General features: G+C 37.8%; 1 protein-coding gene across 2 annotated transcripts in view; it reads right to left on the bottom strand.

Moving 5' to 3' along the window:
- Positions 1-332: 332 nt before the first annotated feature.
- Positions 333-20,036, bottom strand: part of LOC124595492 (sorting nexin-14-like) — a 197,820-nt gene continuing 178,116 nt past the window's right edge. The window contains exon 19 of one of the 2 annotated variants that reach the window (XM_047134255.1): positions 333-909. In XM_047134255.1, coding sequence (XP_046990211.1) covers positions 820-909 — 90 coding nt within the window. In that variant the 3' untranslated portion in view covers positions 333-819. The remainder of the gene's footprint in view (positions 910-20,036) is intronic. The other variant, XM_047134256.1, reaches the window with a different exon arrangement.

Below are 20,036 nucleotides of genomic sequence, written 5' to 3'. Positions count from 1 at the left end.
CAGAACCCATTAAACAAAAAATTCTGATTAAAGTACTCAAACACACACTAACCCTTATTCCTTCATTTCTTTCCTATGTGTATATGCAAAATCTAATATGAGAAATTAGAAAATAAAAATTGATCAGTAAAAAATAAAAGTTCATTTTTATTGAAGATAATTTTTTATATAACTACTTTCTAATTTCACAAAGTAGAAACGGCAAAATGCAGAAATAGCGGACTCAGGGTCAAAGGGTAACAAATATTTTTTAAAAAAAAATAACTTCCTATACAGTCAATAAATATCTGCATGAAACAAAATGAGAGATTCATATAAAAACTATATAAAGAGCTAGATTTTCCAATAAACTGATTTTTTTACGTAGGTAAGATGTTTACATAAAACAGTAATAAATAACAAATTTTGCATGCAAAAAGCTCAAACTTAATTCAATAGTATGCCTTTTATAGCAATTTTTTAAGATCAACAGTTTCTGGAACATTATGATTAACACTATTATAACAACAAATATTCTCTCTGCAAATATATAACAATAATAACAACCAGTCTGAAATATAAATGCTTCCAAAACTTTGGTGTGTAGGTACTTGTCAACAAAATAAACGTAAACTGATACTCATCCAAATGGCAAGGAACTATAGTATTTAATTATATGACAGCAAATGCAAAAGAACATTGTTTTCACATCATCTCAGTATTGTTTTGCATGGAAAATGCAACACTCCTGATTACCTTTCAAAGGTACATTTGTAGTCACCAGCAACAAAATGAGCAGTCTCAGAAAGTGGAATGTTTCATTCAATATACTTGTGATATTTATTTTTCCATAGGTTGAGGTGACAGCTCTCCAGTCAGGCATTCAGGAAAGAGCTCTAAAGCAACAATATCCAGAAGAGTATATGCAAGCTGCAATAAAATAACAGTTTATTATTTAAAACACTGTAGACTGACAGAGAGGATATAAACAATGGTTTTTGTAATTAAAAAAAAAGGGGGAGTGGATATATGAACATACATATCTACAAAAGTGATTGAGCAGAAAATGAATGTTAGTAGTGGAATGAACAAAAGGGGAGAGAAAAATGTCTGCAGGTGAACTGTGAAAACAGTGTTCTGGAAAAATTTAATGCAAAGTAAAAGAGGAAAGAATCAAAGCTGGCAAACCAAGAGAAGTACAACAAACTGAAGGAAAAGCAAGTAATGATGAAACGAAAAGATTTTGGAGTTAACACACTAGGAACTCCAACAAGAGAAAATTGAGGAACTTAGATTCATATATAATGGGCATATGAAGAGAATGGGGGAGACAAGGAACAAGTAGCTAAAAGGAGTGGAAGGCAACATTCTGAAGAGAGGAGAAGACTGGTCCAGAGTAGTAACAGAGGGGTGGTGTGCAAACCGGAGAAGATAGAGAGGCTTGTGTTCCAAGAATATGAATAAAAGGATGAAGAAGAAGAAGATGAAGAATAAGGTGGTGGTGGTGTCAGCTCTCAGCATAAAGGCGTGCCCCGCTGTTAGTGAAATATATCTGGGATTACTGATCAACACAAAACATTTTCAGTATAGTACATTTATTTATTGATTTATGCGCTTGCTTTGTACATAACACGTTACACAAGCAGGAGGCCTGTTACTGAGTATTCACAGTTTTATGCTTTGTTTTGAAGCATTCAGTTTTAATATATGCAAAAAATCACAATTTTTATTACACTTATTGGAGTTAACATATTTGTAAGAGGTGCAGAAAAATTGTCTACTTCTACATACAGATTCTATTGTTCACAACTCTAGTGTACGAAAATATGGAAATATGTTAATTTTCTAGAAAGAGTGAGAAGATGGCGTGAAAAATTAATTAGGTGGAAAAATGACTTGGCTACATATATACTTGGGAACTGACCAAAGACTTATAACTAATTATAAATTTATGAACAATCAGATAAAAACTTTTGCTCTGCGGTGATGAGGGACTTTAAGTAAAGCTGCATGAGAAGTTAAAACTGTCTGTCGGTCTAGGACTTGAATCTGGTATCTGCCTTTAACAGGTAGTATGTTACTGTCTCAACCACTAGAGAGGTAATTGGTCCTTGAAGTGTTCCCAGACGTGATTCTGACAAGAGGCAAAGGTCTGGGTTTCCGCCCCAGTCCAGTACACAATTTTAACTTCTCAGGAAGGTTAACTTCAAGAACTCTGTAAAGAGTTGTATCTTTATAATAAATTAAAGCTTTGTTTTTGGGCAGGATTTCTGCTTGATCTCGGTTCTTCATAATTTATGCACTGTGAATTTGGAAAGCTTGACTAGTAAAATATAACTTTAAAAGTACTTTGGTCCCAATTCAGTGCACAGTTGGAATTTTTAAGAAAAGTACATTTCTTTAAATATTCCCTTAGGCTGGTATTAAACTATCAAATTTCTCTGAGAAAGACATTTGATTGAATGTTTATCATACTTCTTTTACAAAGATCTTTCTAGTGGAGCAAAAAGGAGTATTACATTGTTATCAAATATTTTGCCATATTTCTTTCAGAATGGCCAATGAAGACTTGTTACCATGCTTTGCAGTTGTATTCACTACAACTACACTGTGTTTATACTGGGGTGGGGGCGGGGGGGGGGGGGGGGGGGTGCAGAAATGCAGAAAGCACTGTGCAGAAGCAAGTATGTTTCTGTCATTGTGCCCATACTTGTACATTGGAGGCTGTGCTTTTTTGTGAGTGCTGTCGTTTTTGTGTTGTTACTTTCATCTAGGGAGTGATTTGCAACTGGAAGTGTTTTTAGTGTGTGTACACAATGCCAGGTTGTACTGTCATTGGCTGTAATTCTAACAACTGCAACACAAAAGGAATGGAACTTAAGCTTCATGTATTTCAACAGCATACTTCATGCTGTTGAAATGCCACAGAAAAGATGCCGTGAATGTTGCATATGATAGAATATGTTCTCATCCATTTAAAGACACTGATTATGACACAGAATTGTGTTTGGAATGGCTAAATTTACTATGGAAATAAGTGCTGAAGAGTGATGCATTTCCATCATGTAATTTGCCTTGCAGTAGTAGTGCCAATTTTGAAGGATGTTTTAGTGATGATGAAATTGCAGGCTGGAATACTGATTGACAGGGAATGTATTTGTGTTTTGTCATTTGATGAAATAAACACTGATAGCAGAATTTGTTATGATCAGCAAGATGACAGGATACTTGGACCCCATAGAAATGTCCTCATTTTACGGTGCAAGTGTTGTTTGCGACCTGGAAGCATCCTATCAACTTCAATTTTGATATTCAAATGACAGTGGCACTCTTGACCAAAATAATTGTTTCCTTGGCCAGTATTTTCTTTGCTGTCATGGCTGTAGTAGCAGACATGAGTGCAAAGAATACTTCTGTCTGGAAAGAGTTTGGCATTACTCACAAAAACACTTGTTTTCTGCACCCAAGTGATCCTCTGAAGTGTTTGTGGGTCTTTGCTGGCATCCCACATTTGCTAAAACTCTTGAAGATCCATTTATTTGATCAAGGCATTACGTTGGAAAACAAGGCAGTTACAAAAGCCATGTTCGAGAAACTGTTAATTTTGGACAGTAGCGAGATAAAAATATAAGCTTTAGTTATCTCAGTAACAAATTACAGTGAAGGGCAGAGAACAACAGCAAGTGTGCCCAGCAGCTCAATTACTATCTCAAACAACTGAACAGGCAATTCGCTATTTAATGCCTGAAGAAGGACACACCAGTGATTTCATACTGATGGCAGATGAGTTCTTCAGTGTGCTCAGTTCAAGGAGTCACGAAAGTAATAAACCACTAGCCTATGGATTTGGTACGGACCCAAGAACAATGCCTACATAAATTTTATAAATGCTGTAAGAACTTGCATGTTGGCTCTTCAAAGCATCTTCAAAACTGTTCGGTTACTTCTGGGCCTGTCTGGAGAATTTTTCCCTTCCAAGAGGCCCTGAACATTTTTATGATCATCCATCACCAGTTGTGGTAAAGAGCTAGATAAGACCGTTGTTGTTGGGAGTGGACACCAGCTGTATACCTCTTTCAAATGCATTGTCTGTTGAGCCAGGTGAGGAAGGAAGATTTGTGACTGCAACAGTGTTTGGCAGCATCCAGCCACATATGTCTGAGGCGTTGGCAATGGCTGAAGGACAGAAGAAGAGCGAAGACCTAGATCTCGCAGTTGCAGATTGGCTTCTGACTGCAATGTCGAAGGATTCAATTATCTTACTGGATACATAGCATACTGGAGCAGACAGCATGACAGATCACTGGCCATATCCACTGGCACATTACTCAAGAAGCTAGAGGACACATGAAGTGGATGGCTGGGCATAATTTCTTGAAGGGATTTCTTTGTACCCTCAAAAAATTGGCTTGAAACAGCTAGCAAACTTGAAGTAATTTTTTCCCAGATCCAAGGACACAACAATTTGTCCAGGAAAAGTGTGCTATACTTTCTGAGTGTTTCCCTACTGTTCACCCAGAAACAATAAAAATTTATGCCAGAATGAAAATTTTTATTTGACTATTCTGGCTGTCATCAAAAGACAAGGCAAAGAAGACAGAGGCAGCACACCATTGCAAAGCAAAGAAGTGGCACTTGTTATCACCTTAGGGTACAAATCAACAGTATTTTTCAGAAATTAAGTTTGTATGAACCTAGATTAGAGACAGAAGTGAAGGTCCTCTGACAGCATTTGTTTGACAACTACCTAGCAAGATTTCAAGACTGATGGTGCCAAGGTTTGACTTACTTCCTAGCTTTGTTGAATAGTAGGCATGGTAAGTAAAATCGCATTTTGCAGTGCTATCAAAAAGTTATTGATCTAATGTACACGACAGTGTCTACCTATTAACTGAAGTTGTTTTAAGCTTGTGATACATACAAAATGAAAATGAGCATTAGCTGTATACCTCTGTTTATTTGTTAAAACTTTTCCTTTGAGGCAACTTGGATAATTGCATTTATTTTCGACAGAAAACTTTAAATGTAGACTATACTGTGCACTTATTTTCGGATGGTTTGATTCGATAGGGGCTTGAATCTTTTTAAGTCAGCAGTGTCTGTTTAAAATTTGTAGAAGTTACAGACTGTAGCAATAATGTTCTAGCAATATGGGAATAACAATTTACATTTCATTATTCCAGTAGAGACTAAAACATACCACAAATACATTGCATACATGCACGGCCTGCATGCTATAGCACTGTTTTTGAGGCAGACACTGTTCCATAGTGGTGTCACAGCGTCAGTCAGCATCCCAGCTTCCCAGAATGCTTACTGCCTAACCTTATTTTCCTATGGACCTTGCGTTTACATTTGGAAGAAGAATGAAAAAAAAGGAAACATACTTGAGTGAAGCCTTGGGTGTCACAGTGAGATGATAAAAGCACTCAACAAATTTGTTACTAGGGTTCAACATTGAGAATGAAAAGTTGTATAAAAATTATCTGCATATGGCAAGAGTACATTCCACTATGCACTCAGCAAAGTGGTTCCTCACATTACGAAGCAGGATACGCACCTCAGAAATGCTATATCCATGTTTATAAACAGTACATTAAACCTATGGTAAAATATCTTACATGGATATCAATCAACAGTGAGCTTCTGAAGCCCTTTGTTGTATTACTATTATGTCTTGAATTTATGTTTTGTACTGCATGTACATTTAGCTGGCTAAATGGCCATTAGCTGCTGGAGGCAAAATACACAAATAAATGATAACATTTAACTAATGAAGTTAAGTTTGTCCTTGCAGTAAACAGAAGACGATCACTTTCTTTGATCAAATTTGAGGTCAGAAGACAGATTTAATTAAATAATATTAGAGAAGGAAAGTTGCTACTCATCACACGGCAGAGACGCTGAGCTGTGATAGGCACAACAAAAAGATTCATACAATTATAGCTTTTCGCCACTACGGCCTTTGTCAACAGCAGACACATATACACACACGCATACACACACTCACACAAATGCAACAAGCACACATGTCTGCTGTCTCAGGCAACTGAAACCACACTGTGCAAATGCAACTCACACGCACGTCTGCAGTCTCAGGCAACTGAAACCACACAGCAGTGTGGTTTCAGTTGCCTGAACTGCAGACGTTTGTGTGAGTTGTGTTTGTGTGAACGTGTGTGTATGTGTGTCTACTGCTGACTTAATGGCTGGAAGCTATAATTGCGTGAATCTTTTTGTTGTGGCTATCGTGACTCAGCATCTCCGATATATGGTGAGTAGCAACTTTCCTTCTCTAATATTGTTATATTCCATTCTGGATTTTCCATTGTTTGATTTAATTAAATGAATTTGACAAAAGGCAACATTTGACAGAAGTTTCCTATTATGTTATGTCAAATATACTGGGCAAACCAATATTGTCAAAAAATTTGATACGGTAATACTGGCTTTAAGTAAAAAAGCGTAATTTCGTACTTTCTACACATAGCAGTTATTTTAGTAATGATCAAAGTAGTTTTTCCCGAGTATTCATTTCATATGCTATAAAAGTTTCTGCTCAGTCTAGAGCTGGTGGCACACACAATTTTGTTTTCTTGCATCACACATTCTTCTTCATAATGAGGATGGTTGTCTGCCACAAACTGCAGCTTTCACAAATTAGCAAGGGGGACTGGAATGAACCTCCCTGACAAGATACAGCTGAATGCTGGTTCAGATTTTATCATTAGTTCTAATGTTGAGTATCAACTTTGATCTGTCAGAATAAAACCTATGAAAAATCAGTTGAGTGAGCAACAAACAGTGCACATCTTATCCCTTCCAACTGCAGCTTTTCCCACCACCTCCTATTTTTAATGGTCTTAGAAACAGCTGCCGATCTCATGTCTGTAGTGAATATGGCAGCAGGTGTTATATGAGCCCCTTCAATCACTCTCTGAAAGCTAATCACATTTTCCTATTGGGCACACACAAAGATTTCCACTATGTGGAAAATTTCTTTAACTTCCATATTTGTTGAAATAATAATAATAAGACTATGGCCATGGAAGAAGGAGAAATCACTATTGCCAAACACATTTTTGATTCACTTAATTACACTGAACTCCTGCTCGAAATTGTACAAATTAGTGACGCAGGAATGATCTCGTTTCAGCTTCAAATATGTAAATAAGAGAACTCTATGACAGGTGAGATAAATGATTTTTTTTACTTCATAGAAATTTGAAACACTGATGAGATTGGTTGCTGCTGTTGTTGTCATTCTCTGAAGGTGACAACAAGTCATTCTGAATAATCTCAAATTCAACTTCCATACATAAATATAATGCTATCATCTGAGATATGCAGTATCCACAGTGAGTTGTTGTTGTTGTTGATGATGATAATATCTTCAGTCTGGAGTCTGGTTTGAGGCACCTCTCCATGCTAATCTATCCTGTACAATCCACTTACAGTTACCTACATCCATTTGAATCTGTTTATCCTATTCGTCTCTCAGTCTGCCTTTAAAATTTTTTAGCCCCCACGCTTCCCTCCAGAACCAAATTGATGATTCCTTGGTGTCTCAGAATGTGTCCTATCAGGTAATCCTTTCTTTTAGTCAAGTTGTGCCATACACTTATTTACTCCCAAATTAAATTCAGTGCCTCCTCATTAGTTATGCAATCCATTCCTTTAATTTTCAGCATTCTTCAATAGCACCACATTTCAAAAGCTTCTATTCTCTTCTTGTCTGAACTGCTAATCATTCACTTTTCACTTTTAAACAAGGCTACACTCCAAACAAATAACTTCATGAAAGACTTCCTACTAATTAAATGCGTTGATGATACGAACAGGATTCTCTCATCCAGTTATCAACCTCACCTGCACAGGGTGCACACTGCCTAGCAGGTGAGGCTCTGTCGACCAAGTATTGGTCATATAACCATAGCAGCAAGTGCACAGCAATGCTGTACCATACTCACCCAGTTGAGTTACAAGCAGTGGCCGGTAAAGTTCAGAGATAGCAGCCCCCTCACCAGTCTTAGATGTGATGGACCAATGTCCCATTCAGGGACTCAATAAACATATTTACAGCATTCAATTATCCTCAGAAAGAGGAGACAGATTACTGTGATATGACACGGGCAATAATGGGAATAAGAGGAAATGGTTTAATGAAACTTGGAAAGTTGCAGCTGGTACATTAGGGGAATTGCTCTTAAGGACAGGACACTGAATTAGATAAACATTTGAATGAAAAGGAAACAGATTTTTTGGCAATTACAGACACAAAGGAGAAAATGTGGAAATATGTAGATGACTATATAATGACCTACAGTGGAGTACAACAGGAGCAAAGAGCAAGTAAAGGTGTTGCCGTCTATGTTCGAAGAAAATTGTAAGATGAAATACTGACCAATGAATAAGTGAATGAAAGCAGGTTGCTGGTAGGAATGAAAGGTCCAAGAGGATTCTTAACAATAATAGTGTCGTATGTCCCTGAAGAGTGCAAAACTGACAAGTGCAAAACCTTGGATAAACAATCACAAATGACATTAAACAGATACAATAAAAATCAATTGTACTCATGAGATATCTCAATGCTACAATTGGAAATATACCAATTCCAAAAATATCAGGCACATTTGGAGAAAACACATGTAAATAAAAATCTACAAGATCTGCTTCCTGTACTCATCCAAATATGACCAATAGCTTATTTAGGAAGAAAGACATATACAAATTTAGCTGTCTAGCAACACTATATACTTCTGTTATATGTTATACAATAATAAATGAGAAATTTCCTGAAAAGGTTAGAGATACCACAGTTTATGAAGAAGAAGATATTGGATTAGATTACTTCTTATCAGTGTCAATAACTGACATCTACGTGAAGTGGAGAACATCAAAGAAAGCAACTAGGTAACTAAAGGAACAACAAGTTTTTAAGGTGTACCTTTTGGAAGATAGCAGTATGAGAGATCTATACCAAGCTCAGATGATAAAAACATTAGCAAATTTGGAAATGGTACAAGACTTGGAAGAAGAATCAAAAAACTTAAAACAACAGTAACTAATGAGGTACAGGGGAAGAAATGGAAACACAGGAAATAATGAGTAGTAAGGATTTGGAAACAAGAAATGGAATCAGCAATAAAAGAAAAACAAGAAGTTTTCAACCTGTACATAAATAATCTCACAAATGAAAGCTATAATGCATATAAGGAGGAAAGACTTAATGTGAAACACTTAACCTGTAAACTATATGCAGAATCATGAGAATGCTTTATTAGCAATACAATCAGTTTAAAGTGATTAACAAACTCAGTGCACAAGAAAAGGATAGTACATTTGTCAATAATATAGGAGATGAGGGATGGATAGACTACTACAAAAAAATTATGGTGTGATAAGAGTGCAATTCAGACATTAGCTGAACTAAATGACATGAAAGACCTGGATGATGGTGATATAAGTTAACTGACGGAAGCTCTAAAAGTTACAAAGAAGAAGAAAGACACTGGTTTATATTGTATTAAAATAGAACTGTGGAAATATAGGGTGTTATTTCTACATGATGAAACAGAGTGTTATTTCTATGTGATGAGAGATGAAATAGTGAAGACAGCAGAGATCAAATAGGGAAAAAGTCTAGGCCTAGTGGAAATTGTTGCATATCACAGGAGATATTGAATTTATATATCTAAAAACAAAGATGATGTGACTTACCAAACGAAAGCGCTGGCACGTCGATAGACACACAAACAAACACAAACATACACACAAAATTCAAGCTTTTGCAACAAACTGTTGCCTCATCAGGAAAGAGGGAAGGAGAGGGAAAGACGAAAGGAAGTGGGTTTTAAGGGAGAGGGTAAGGAGTCATTCCAATCCCGGGAGCGGAAAGATATATGTGTGTGTGTGCGAGTGTATACCCGTCCTTTTTTCCCCCTAAGGTAAGTCTTTCCGCTCCCGGGATTGGAATGACTCCTTACCCTCTCCCTTAAAACCCACTTCCTTTCGTCTTTCCCTCTCCTTACCTCTTTCCTGATGAGGCAACAGTTTGTTGCGAAAGCTTGAATTTTGTGTGTATGTTTGTGTTTGTTTGTGTGTCTATCGACGTGCCAGCGCTTTCGTTTGGTAAGTCACATCATCTTTGTTTTTAGATATATTTTTCCTATGTGGAATGGTTCCCTCTATTAAGAGATATTGAATTTAATTGATTAAAGGAGAAAATACAAAAAGGAGCAAAAGAAGCAGGCAAAAATGAACAGAAATGTCTAAATAAGGAGAGTGATGGAAAGTGCACAATGGTTACACAGGAATGGCTAGAGAACAAATGTATTGTTGTAGATATGTGCCCGACTAGGGAAAGGCAGATGCTGCCTTTAGGGAAATTAGAGAGATCTTTGGGGAAAAGAGAAGCAGCTGTATGAATATCAAGATGCTCAGATGGAAAACCAGTACTAAGCAAAGAAGGGAAGCTGCAAGGTGGAATGAATATTATAACTTCAAGAACAATGTAATAATTCTCATTCCAAAGGAGACAGGTGTTGACCCGTGTGAATACTACCAATTATCAGTTTAATAAGCCATGGTTGCAAACCACAGACACAGTTTATTTACAGAAGAATGGAGAAACTGGTAGAAGGGTAGAAGCCAACTTGTGAGAAGATCAGTTTGAATTCCAGAGAAATGATGGAACACGTGAGGCAATACTGACGCCATGACTTACCTTAAAAGACAGGTTAAGGTAAGACAAACCTACCTTTACAGTATTTATAGATTTGGAGAAAACTTTTGACGATGTTGACTGGCATATAATCTTTAAATATCTGAAGGCAGCAGGGGAAAAATACAGGGAGCAAAAGGCTATTTGCAACTTGTAAAGAAGCTGAATGGCAGTTATAAGTATTAAAGGACATGAAAGGGAAGCATTGGCTAACAAGGAAGTGAGGCAGTGTTGTAGCCTATCCTCCATATTATTCAATCTGTACATTGAGCTAGCCGTGGAGAAAAGCAATGAGAAATTTGGAAATGGAATTTAACTTCAGGGAGAAGAAATAAATACTTTGAGGTTTGTTGTTGACATTGTAATTCTGGCAGAGACAACAAAGGACTTGGAAATGTAGTTAAATGGAATGTACAGAGTATCGAAAGGAGGATATAAGCGCAACATAAACAAAAGCAAAACAAAGGTAATGGAATGTAGGCGTATTTGATTTAGATCACAACATGATGCTGAGGTAATTAGACTAGGAAATGAGAAACTACAAGTTGTAGATGTGATCTACTATTTGCGTAGTAAAATAACTTATGATGGCTGATGTAGACAGGACATAAAATGTAGAATGACAATCCAAGAAAATTGTTTCTAAAGAAGAGAAATTTGTTAGTGCAGAATAAAAATTTAAATGTTACGAAGTCTTTTCTGAAGGCATTTGTCTGGAGTGCAGCCTTGCATGTAAATGAAACATGGACAATAAGCAGCTCAGACAAGACGAGAATAGAAGCTTTTGAAATACGGTTGCAAAAAAAGCTGAGTAGCATGTGGTGTAGTGGTTATGATACTAAACTGTTGCAAGGAGGGTCATGAGTTCAAAACTCACCTGGACTGTACAATTGAAATTTCGGCCAGAGGCAGTTCGCTCGAGCTCTTGTATGTGCAAGTGCTGAATAAACCTTCGTTAAGTGAAGTTAGTGTTTGTCATTTATCGAATTACACCTTCTTCTACGCGACAATATGATGTAACTAATGAGGAGGGGCTGAATGGAACTGCAGAGAAAAAAATCTATGACATAACTTGACTGAAAGAAGGGATCAGATGATACGATGCATTCTGAAAGGTCAAGGAATTTTCAGTTTAGTATTAGAGGGAAGTGTGGAGGGTAAAAATTGCAGAAGGAGACCAAGGAATGATTACAGTAAGTAGGTTCAAATAGATATGGGTTGCAGTAGTTATTCGGAGATGAAGAGGTTTGTACAGGATAGAATAGTGTGAGGAACTACAGCCAACCAGTCTTCAGACTGAAGACCACAACAACAACGATAACAACAATATTCCTAAAACCAACAATATAGGAAACATGAGTCTGCCTTGAATGAGATTTTCACTCTGCAGTGGAGTGTGCGCTGATATGAAACTTCCTGGCAGATTAAAACTGTGTGCTGGACCGAGACTCGAACTCGGGACCTTTGCCTTTCGTGGGCAAGTGCTCTACCAACTGAGCTACCCAAGCATGACTCACGCCCCATACTCACAGCTTTACTTCAGCCAGTACCTTGTCTCCTACCTTTCAAACTTTACAGAAGCTCTTCTGCGAACCTTGCAGAGAAAGGATATTGCGAAGAGATGGCTTAGCCACAGCCTGGGGATGTTTCCAGAATGAGATTTTCACCCTGCAGCGGAGTCTACGCTGATATGAAACTTCCTGGCAGATCAAAACTGTGTGCCGGACTGAGACTTGAACTCGGGACCTTTGCCTTTTGCGGGCAAGTGCTCTACCAAATTTCCGCTCCAGAGTGAAAATCTCATTTTTTTTAATTGTAAGCGGCAGTACTGAGCACAAAAGCAAGCTATGCGGCGAGCGGCAACAGGCCGTAAACACTCATTATCAGAAAGTGACAAACAATGCATGGCACAATACAGTAATGTATTTTCAGCTTAGAGTGACGTAAACACCTATAACAAAGAGAACGGCACTTATCAGATCAAAGAAAAATAAGCAATCAATTCAAACCAGACGAAGCATGTGAAAAAGGAAAGGTACCCGTATAAATATGGACGGAGCGCCTGACGCATAGCAATGGCTACCTTTTTCTCTCACCTTGAATTTCGAGTCTCAAATTTCAGGTGCAGCTTAGATTCGGGAAATTTTTTTTTCCCTTGATTTAGAGTCTCATTTTTCAGGTGTGGCTTAGATTCGAATGTGGCTTAGATCAGCTATTGACATTTCTTCGCTTTGTTGATAAAGGCACCAGGTCAGAAAGACGTGTACGTGACAAATTTGTGCCGCTGCGTGAAGTATTTGAAGTATTGAATGGAATATTCCCACGGTACTTCAGAAGTGGACCTGACAATACAATTGATGAAATGTTGTGTCTTTTCAGAGGTCGTTGTCCTTTGAAAGTTTTCCTCAAAGACAAACCTGGAAAGTATGGAATATTAGTCAGAATGCTTTGTAGTGCAACTGAACGATACATAATAAAAATTGAAGTGTATGCTGGAAAAGACAGTAGACCTGCCAGTGAACAACGTCCTATTGAGATTGTGGAGAGACTGGTGGAGCCAATAAAGAATACAGGCTACAATGTCACAACTAGCCACTTCTACACTTCTGTGGGGTTGGCGGAGATTCTCTATCAAGACTACAAACTTAGATTGGTTGGGATACTCAAATCAAACAGAAAACATGTACCGCAGGAACTTAAGACGATAGCAGGCAGAGAGCTGTATTCCTCCAATTTCGCATCTTCTACGAAGCCACCAGTAATAATTACATCACAAAGGTAAAACCAAAGAAAAATCTGTTGATGATGTGTGCACAACATCGTAATGCAGGAGTAGAAGTTGATACACCAAAAAAGAAAACACACATAAGCCTGTACTATAATTCCACTAAGGGAGGAGTGGATACCATTGATCAAATGGTCAGGACATACTCTACAGAAAGGGGTGTGAGAAGATGACCACTGTCAATGTTCTACAGCCTACTTGATATAGCTGCAGTTAACTCACACACTGTTCGAGATGAATGCTTCTAAATGGAATGAAGGGAAACCAAACGCCAGAAAACTGTATCTCCATGAATTAGGCTATGAACTTTTGAAACCATACGTAGAAGAGCGAGCCATGGATTTGAAAGGACTCCAGTTGCCTATTATTTGCACGATGGGAGAGATCCTAGGAAAGAAACTAGAGGCAAACAAAATTGCTGGAAATGAAGAACCAACTAGGAAAGCAAGGTGCTACTTATACTTGAAGAATGCAAGTAACCAGAGAGCAAGACACAACATTACAAAAACCAAGTTAACATGTGGAAGCTGTGGGCACCATCTGTGTAAGACTCATTCAGAATCAACCATTTTGTGTGCAGGAGGTAGGTAACTGTCATCTGTAAGTGAAAATATTCTCTCCAAGTGAAAAGAGTCTTCCGAGAGTTTTCAATGTACAATAACATGTATTTTAGCAAGTGGTTTCATTTTTGTTTTTGAAACTTTCTCTCAATAACAAAGCTGTATTATTCAGTTAATAGATCAAAGAGTGCATAGAAACTTTAGACAGCCTTTGTATTCAATTACAAACCTTCTTATCTTGTTTACACAAACTTTCATTGACCAAGATTTGACCATTCTTGGTTGTTATATTCACCCTATGAGTGTTAAAAAATTAAGCTTTCAATTATGTTGTCACTATTTCCTGTTAAACTAATATCTCAATGGAAACAGAATTACATAAAATAAATACATATTACAACAAATTACAAGATTTACAACTTATTGTAACACGGGCAAAATTTGCCCTTGGCTGGTGCTCCGTGTAACCTAAAATAACTTGGTGTTTCTAGGGTTAAATAATGTTAGCAACAGGCTGCAGCCATATTTCAAACCCTTGCCAACTACTGCTTCCCTTCTCAGGCCCCTGTACTCTCATAACTGCAGTCTAGTTGCTGTACAACATGTATTAACATTTCGTTCCCTGTATTTTATCCCTGCTACTTTCAGAATTTCATGAATGTCTTCCAGTCAAAACTGTCAAAAGCTTTCTTTAAATCAACAAATGCTGTAAATGTAGATTTGGATTTCTTTAACCTACCTTCTGAGAAAGGTAATAGGGTCACTATTGCTTCGTGTGTTCCTACATTTCTCCAGAACCCACAATTATCATTCCCCAAGGCCAGCTTCTACCAGATTTTCCATTATTCTGTACATAAAATGTGTCAGTATTTTGCAACCAGGCCTTATTAAACAAATATTTCAATAATATTCACATCTGTCAACACCTGCTTTCTTTGGAACTGGAATTATAACATTCTTCTTGAAGTCTGAGGGTATTTTGGCTGTCTCAGATATTCAGAGTTGGTGGAATAGTTTTGTCATGGCTGGCTCTCCTAAGGATCTCAATATGTATGACGGAATCTTATCCACTTCACGGGCCTTATTTTGACTTAAATCTTCCAGTGCTCTGTCAAATTCTTCTCTCAGTATCAAATCTCCCATTTCATCTTTGTCTACTTCCTCTACCATTCCTATAATATTGTCTTAAATTAATCACTTTTGTTGATGCCCTCTATACACTCCTTCTACCTTCTTTTCTGCTTAGTACTAGCTTTCCATCAGAGCTCTTGATATTCATAAAATTGCTTCTCATTTCCCCAAAGGTATCTTTAACTTTCCTTTGCATGGTATCTATGTTTCCCAGAATCTTATATGCTCCTGCTGCAGTGGTCGTTAAACCTTGTTGCTGAAGAGCCAATACCGACATTGTGCAGCAGCACCTTGGGCCATTTGTGTATTCATCTTATTATTAATTAGTGACCTACATAAACTGGAGTGTTATGAACCCCAACAGACTAGTATAGTAAGGAAGTGATAAGCTGGCCATTGGCCCTCAAGTACTGATTGTTAAATGTCGTCACTGTTCAAAACACTTCGTATCAACCGTTCTCTAACACCAAAGTTGTGGTGTTGGCTACTTGAGCAGATGATTAATAACAATAATTGTTCTTATATTCAAATGTATTATGCAACATGAAACACGATCACAAATATTTACTAAGCACCCTGAATGTGTTTTCTTGTACTCAATGTGTTATATTACAACAGCCTTAAGTTAATTTCACATTTCTTGCATTTGAGGGTGACTGTCTGTGTAACGCACTTTCACAATTCCATGTTATTTTTGTGTGAAAATTTATACCACACCAGCTGCTCAGTACGAGTTGACAGTACTGGAAGACAAGCATTCCCATTCTCTAACCCAGAAGTGGTCATGCTACATATCCCTCTGACCCTGAGGTAAGCAGCCAACTTCACTTAACTCAGGGCAGAATTCACCAAAAATGAAGCCCATCTTTAAAAGTTACTGTCTCATTAAGTGCTTTCATTCATATGTTATAAGGGTGGTTCATAAAGTTCTCAGAATCACCATAAGAGGTCAGCACTAGTGCAACGAGTCATTCACATGATATTCATTGGACTGTTGCCTGTGAACACGAGCCACGCCAGTGCTCTTGGAAGAGACGTGGCTCTATTGTTGTTCCCGTGTAGTGATTTGCGAAGATGGAAAGAATAGAGTGATTAAGTAGTGAAAGGTATGGAAGCAAAGGACACTCATGCTGATTTCCAGAATACACCGGTGGACTCTGCTCCTTCATATTCAACTGTTGCCAACTGGACAAATGAATTTAAATTTGGTCGGGAGAGCTTAGATGATGATCCATGCAGTGGTCAGCCAAGATGTGTCACTACTTCAGAAATTATTGCAAAAGTGCACAAAATGGTCATGGAGGATCGCCGACTGAAAGTGAGTGAAATTGGTCATGCTTGGCATATGTCATCTGAAAAGACCTATCACATTTTAACAAAGAATTACAAATGAAAAAATTATCCTCAAGATGGGTGTGGCTCTTGATGCTGGATCAAAAACACAGGAGAATGGACAAAGTAGAATTACACGAACTAAGGCATGGATTGTTGCCACACCTGCCTTATTCACCTGATATGACTCCATCAGACTTCCATCTCTTCCCAAAACTGAATTTTTTTTTGGTGGACAGATTTATTTCAAACAAAGAACTGATAGCTGGAGTTGACAATAATTTTACAGGCCTGGAGGAAAGTCATTTTCGATATGGCATCAAGGCACTGGAACACTGTTGGACCAAGTGCATTAATCTACAAGGAGACTATATTGAAAAATAAAAAAAGTTTCAGTGATGTAAGTGAATTTGTTTCTATTCCATTCTGAGAACTTTTCAAACCACACTTTTATTTAATGATTTCTACTAGGCTTTGGCTTTTTACCTAATTGATTCTCTGTTGCCTCTCAAAGCTGTCCATCCATCTTCCACTGTTTTCCCTTCCTCTGTTTCAGTCAAACTTTGCCTAATGTTCCCTTTGAAACTCTCATATCTGTCCTACCATAAAACAACCAATCTAAAACCTTCCAGTATCACAGGGTCTCTTCCATATGCAGACAACCTTCTTACATAATTCGAAAACTAAGTGTCAGCAATGATTAAATTATGCTCTGCACAAAGTAGTGTCAGTGAGGTTTCTCTTTCATTCCTTTCCTCAGTCGACATTCTCCTACTATTTTTCCTTCTCTTCCTATCAAATTTCAGTCCCCCATCACAGTTAAGTTTTCTTATCTATTAACTATCTGAACAATTCCTTTTATAGCATCATAAGTCTTTCAATCTCTTCAGCTAGTTGGCACATAAACTTGGTGTGAGTTGGTTTTATGTCTATCTTGGCTACGATAATGCATTCACTATGCTGTTTATAACAGCTTACTTGTATTCCTATTTTGTTATTCATTATTAGACCTACTCTTCTGCCATCACACTTCACTAATTCCCTCTATATCTAATGTCAACCTATCAATTACACATTTTAAATTCTCTAACCTCCATACCCCAGTAAGTGATCTTTTCTGGCTTGTGGAATGTCACTTTTGTTTTTCCTGATGACAATATCCTCCTGCCAAGAGATCCAAATGTGGGACTATTTTCTCTGGAAAATTTCACCCAAGAGGACATCATCATATAACCACAAAGAAAAACTACACACACTTGAAAAAAAAATGATGACTAGTTTACCCTCACTTTCAGCTGTTCACAGGTCCAGCACAGCAAGCCCATGTTGGCTAATTTTATAAAGCAAGTTCAGGCAATCATTCAGACTGCTGTCCTTGAAATACTGATGAAGACTGTTGCCCCTCTTCGGGAACCACATGTTTGTCTGGCCTCCCTGCAGACACCTCTTCATTGTTGTTACACCTATGGTATGGGTATCTGAATCTCTGAGTTACCTGAGCCACCCCACCTCAGCACAGTCTATGGGGGGTGGGGGTCAAAATTTGAGTAATAAACGCTTTGTACGACACAGTATGTCTGTAGTAATTCAAAGCGCATTATGTTAACATTAAGTTATTAGCTTCTGTTTTGAGCACGAGTAAGAAAGATCCTTTCTTTTACTGACATCTCAAATCGACCACAAACTGATTATTAAAAGGACAGTTGAATTCTGATTGGCTCATTGTCATTTCTGTTGTTAAAGTATCTGAGATATACCTATCAATAACATAAAGTGATAGTGTTTTGAAGCAAAACTAATAGATTTAATAATGAAATCTACACTAATCGAAGAAAACACACAATAGTGACTAAAGTCTGGTTCGGAGTCACTATGTAATGTTTCAGTTCTTCTTCATCTTATATGCAATTGGGAATCACACTGATGTGATGTGAAAGCACTTTTTCATATTTGACAGCACACATTTGCATGTATCATCATCATCATGATCATCATCATTGCCATCATCATCTGCTGTAATGAAGAGTTACAGCTAGCTGCTAAGCATAACACAAAGTTTAGAAGTGTTCTCCCTTTCAGATCTTGCTCAACCACTCTTCATTCTGCACTATTCCCCATTCCAGGTTTCTACATCTCTCTTTCGCATCTTAAGAGCATGAACGCAGTTTGAACCACACTGTCTGTCAGGCTCATCATCAGGCATCAGCCAAAAAATTGACTGACAGCTTAGGCATAGTAAATCCAGCATCCTTTTCTAGACATTAATGGACTGGATGGCACAATGATTTTGTGTTTGGAACTAAGCCCTGACAAAACAGTGAGCTATTTTGAGCATTCATACAAATTCTGTAGTGTGCATGAACATATCTACATAAGAAATATCCTTAAATCTGCATATTATAATTACAAAAAATACTTCTCTGTCTACCTTCAAGTCATAGCTGGGGGCAGCTATACATTTATAACAGTCGATGAAGGAGCATATGGAAGATGGAATGACAGCAGTGTCTTTGTGGGTGCTGCCATCTTATTTACTCCTAGCCATTACAGCCCATGTAAGGCCTTCACCCCTCTAATGATTGCAACTCATACTTTATGACCTTTTGCTCATTTCCTCCATCTTCTAGCTCCCACCTTTCTCAAGTCATTCTCTACATCATCCAGCCATCATTTCTTTGGTCTCCCTTTCCACCTTCTGCCACCTGAATTTCCTCTGTAGACCTTGACAATCTATCCTTTGACATCTGTTCTACATGGCCCAACCATGTTAAGCTTTTGCCCTTCCAATTCCTTATTTTACTGTATTCTCCATTGCTCTGCTTCACTCACTCCTCCAAAAATCTTTCTTAATATTTTCCTCTCCCAACTTCTCGGAATTTCTCTTCTGTCCATGTTTCTGAGCCATACATTACCACCAGTCTTATAACCATTCGATTGACAGTCACCTCTGATTTTCTGGTTATTCAGTCATCTTGGAGAGCACATGAAAAATGTGAAATATTTACATATCAAAATCAGTGCTGCAGACTTTGTTATGATTGCATAATTGTGCTTGTCACTGACAAATTAAACTGTTTTTTGAAATCATATACTAGTCACATTTAAACTGTGTGCAAGACCGTTACTTGAACCTAGAACCTTGTATTTCGTGGGCAACACAGTTACTAATTGAGTTATCTGGGCACTATTCATGACCTGCCCACATGGCTGTACTTCCACCAGTATCCCTGTCCTACCTCCCAATTTTGTAGATGTTCTCCTGAATATCTTTTGAGACTAGCACTGCTGTTGGAAAGAAGGATAGTACTTAAAGGAATACAAGAGACCTTCCATGAAGTCTGGATGGGAGGACAGGGATACTGGTACAAGTACGGCTGAAAAGCTGGGTTGTGAGTAGTACATGGGTAGTTCCATCAGTAAGAGCATTGTCCCCAAAAGGGCAAGGTTCATGGTTCAAGTCCCACTTCAGTACAGAGTTTTAATCTGTCAGGGAGTTTCAAAACAGTGCAAACCTGCAGCAGCATGG

The sequence above is a fragment of the Schistocerca americana genome, chromosome 2 (genome assembly GCF_021461395.2).
Source record: "Schistocerca americana isolate TAMUIC-IGC-003095 chromosome 2, iqSchAmer2.1, whole genome shotgun sequence".
Classification (NCBI taxonomy): Eukaryota; Metazoa; Arthropoda; class Insecta; order Orthoptera; family Acrididae; genus Schistocerca; species Schistocerca americana.
Note: the sequence above shows the minus strand (reverse complement) of the source record. Positions and strands in the feature narration are given on the sequence as shown.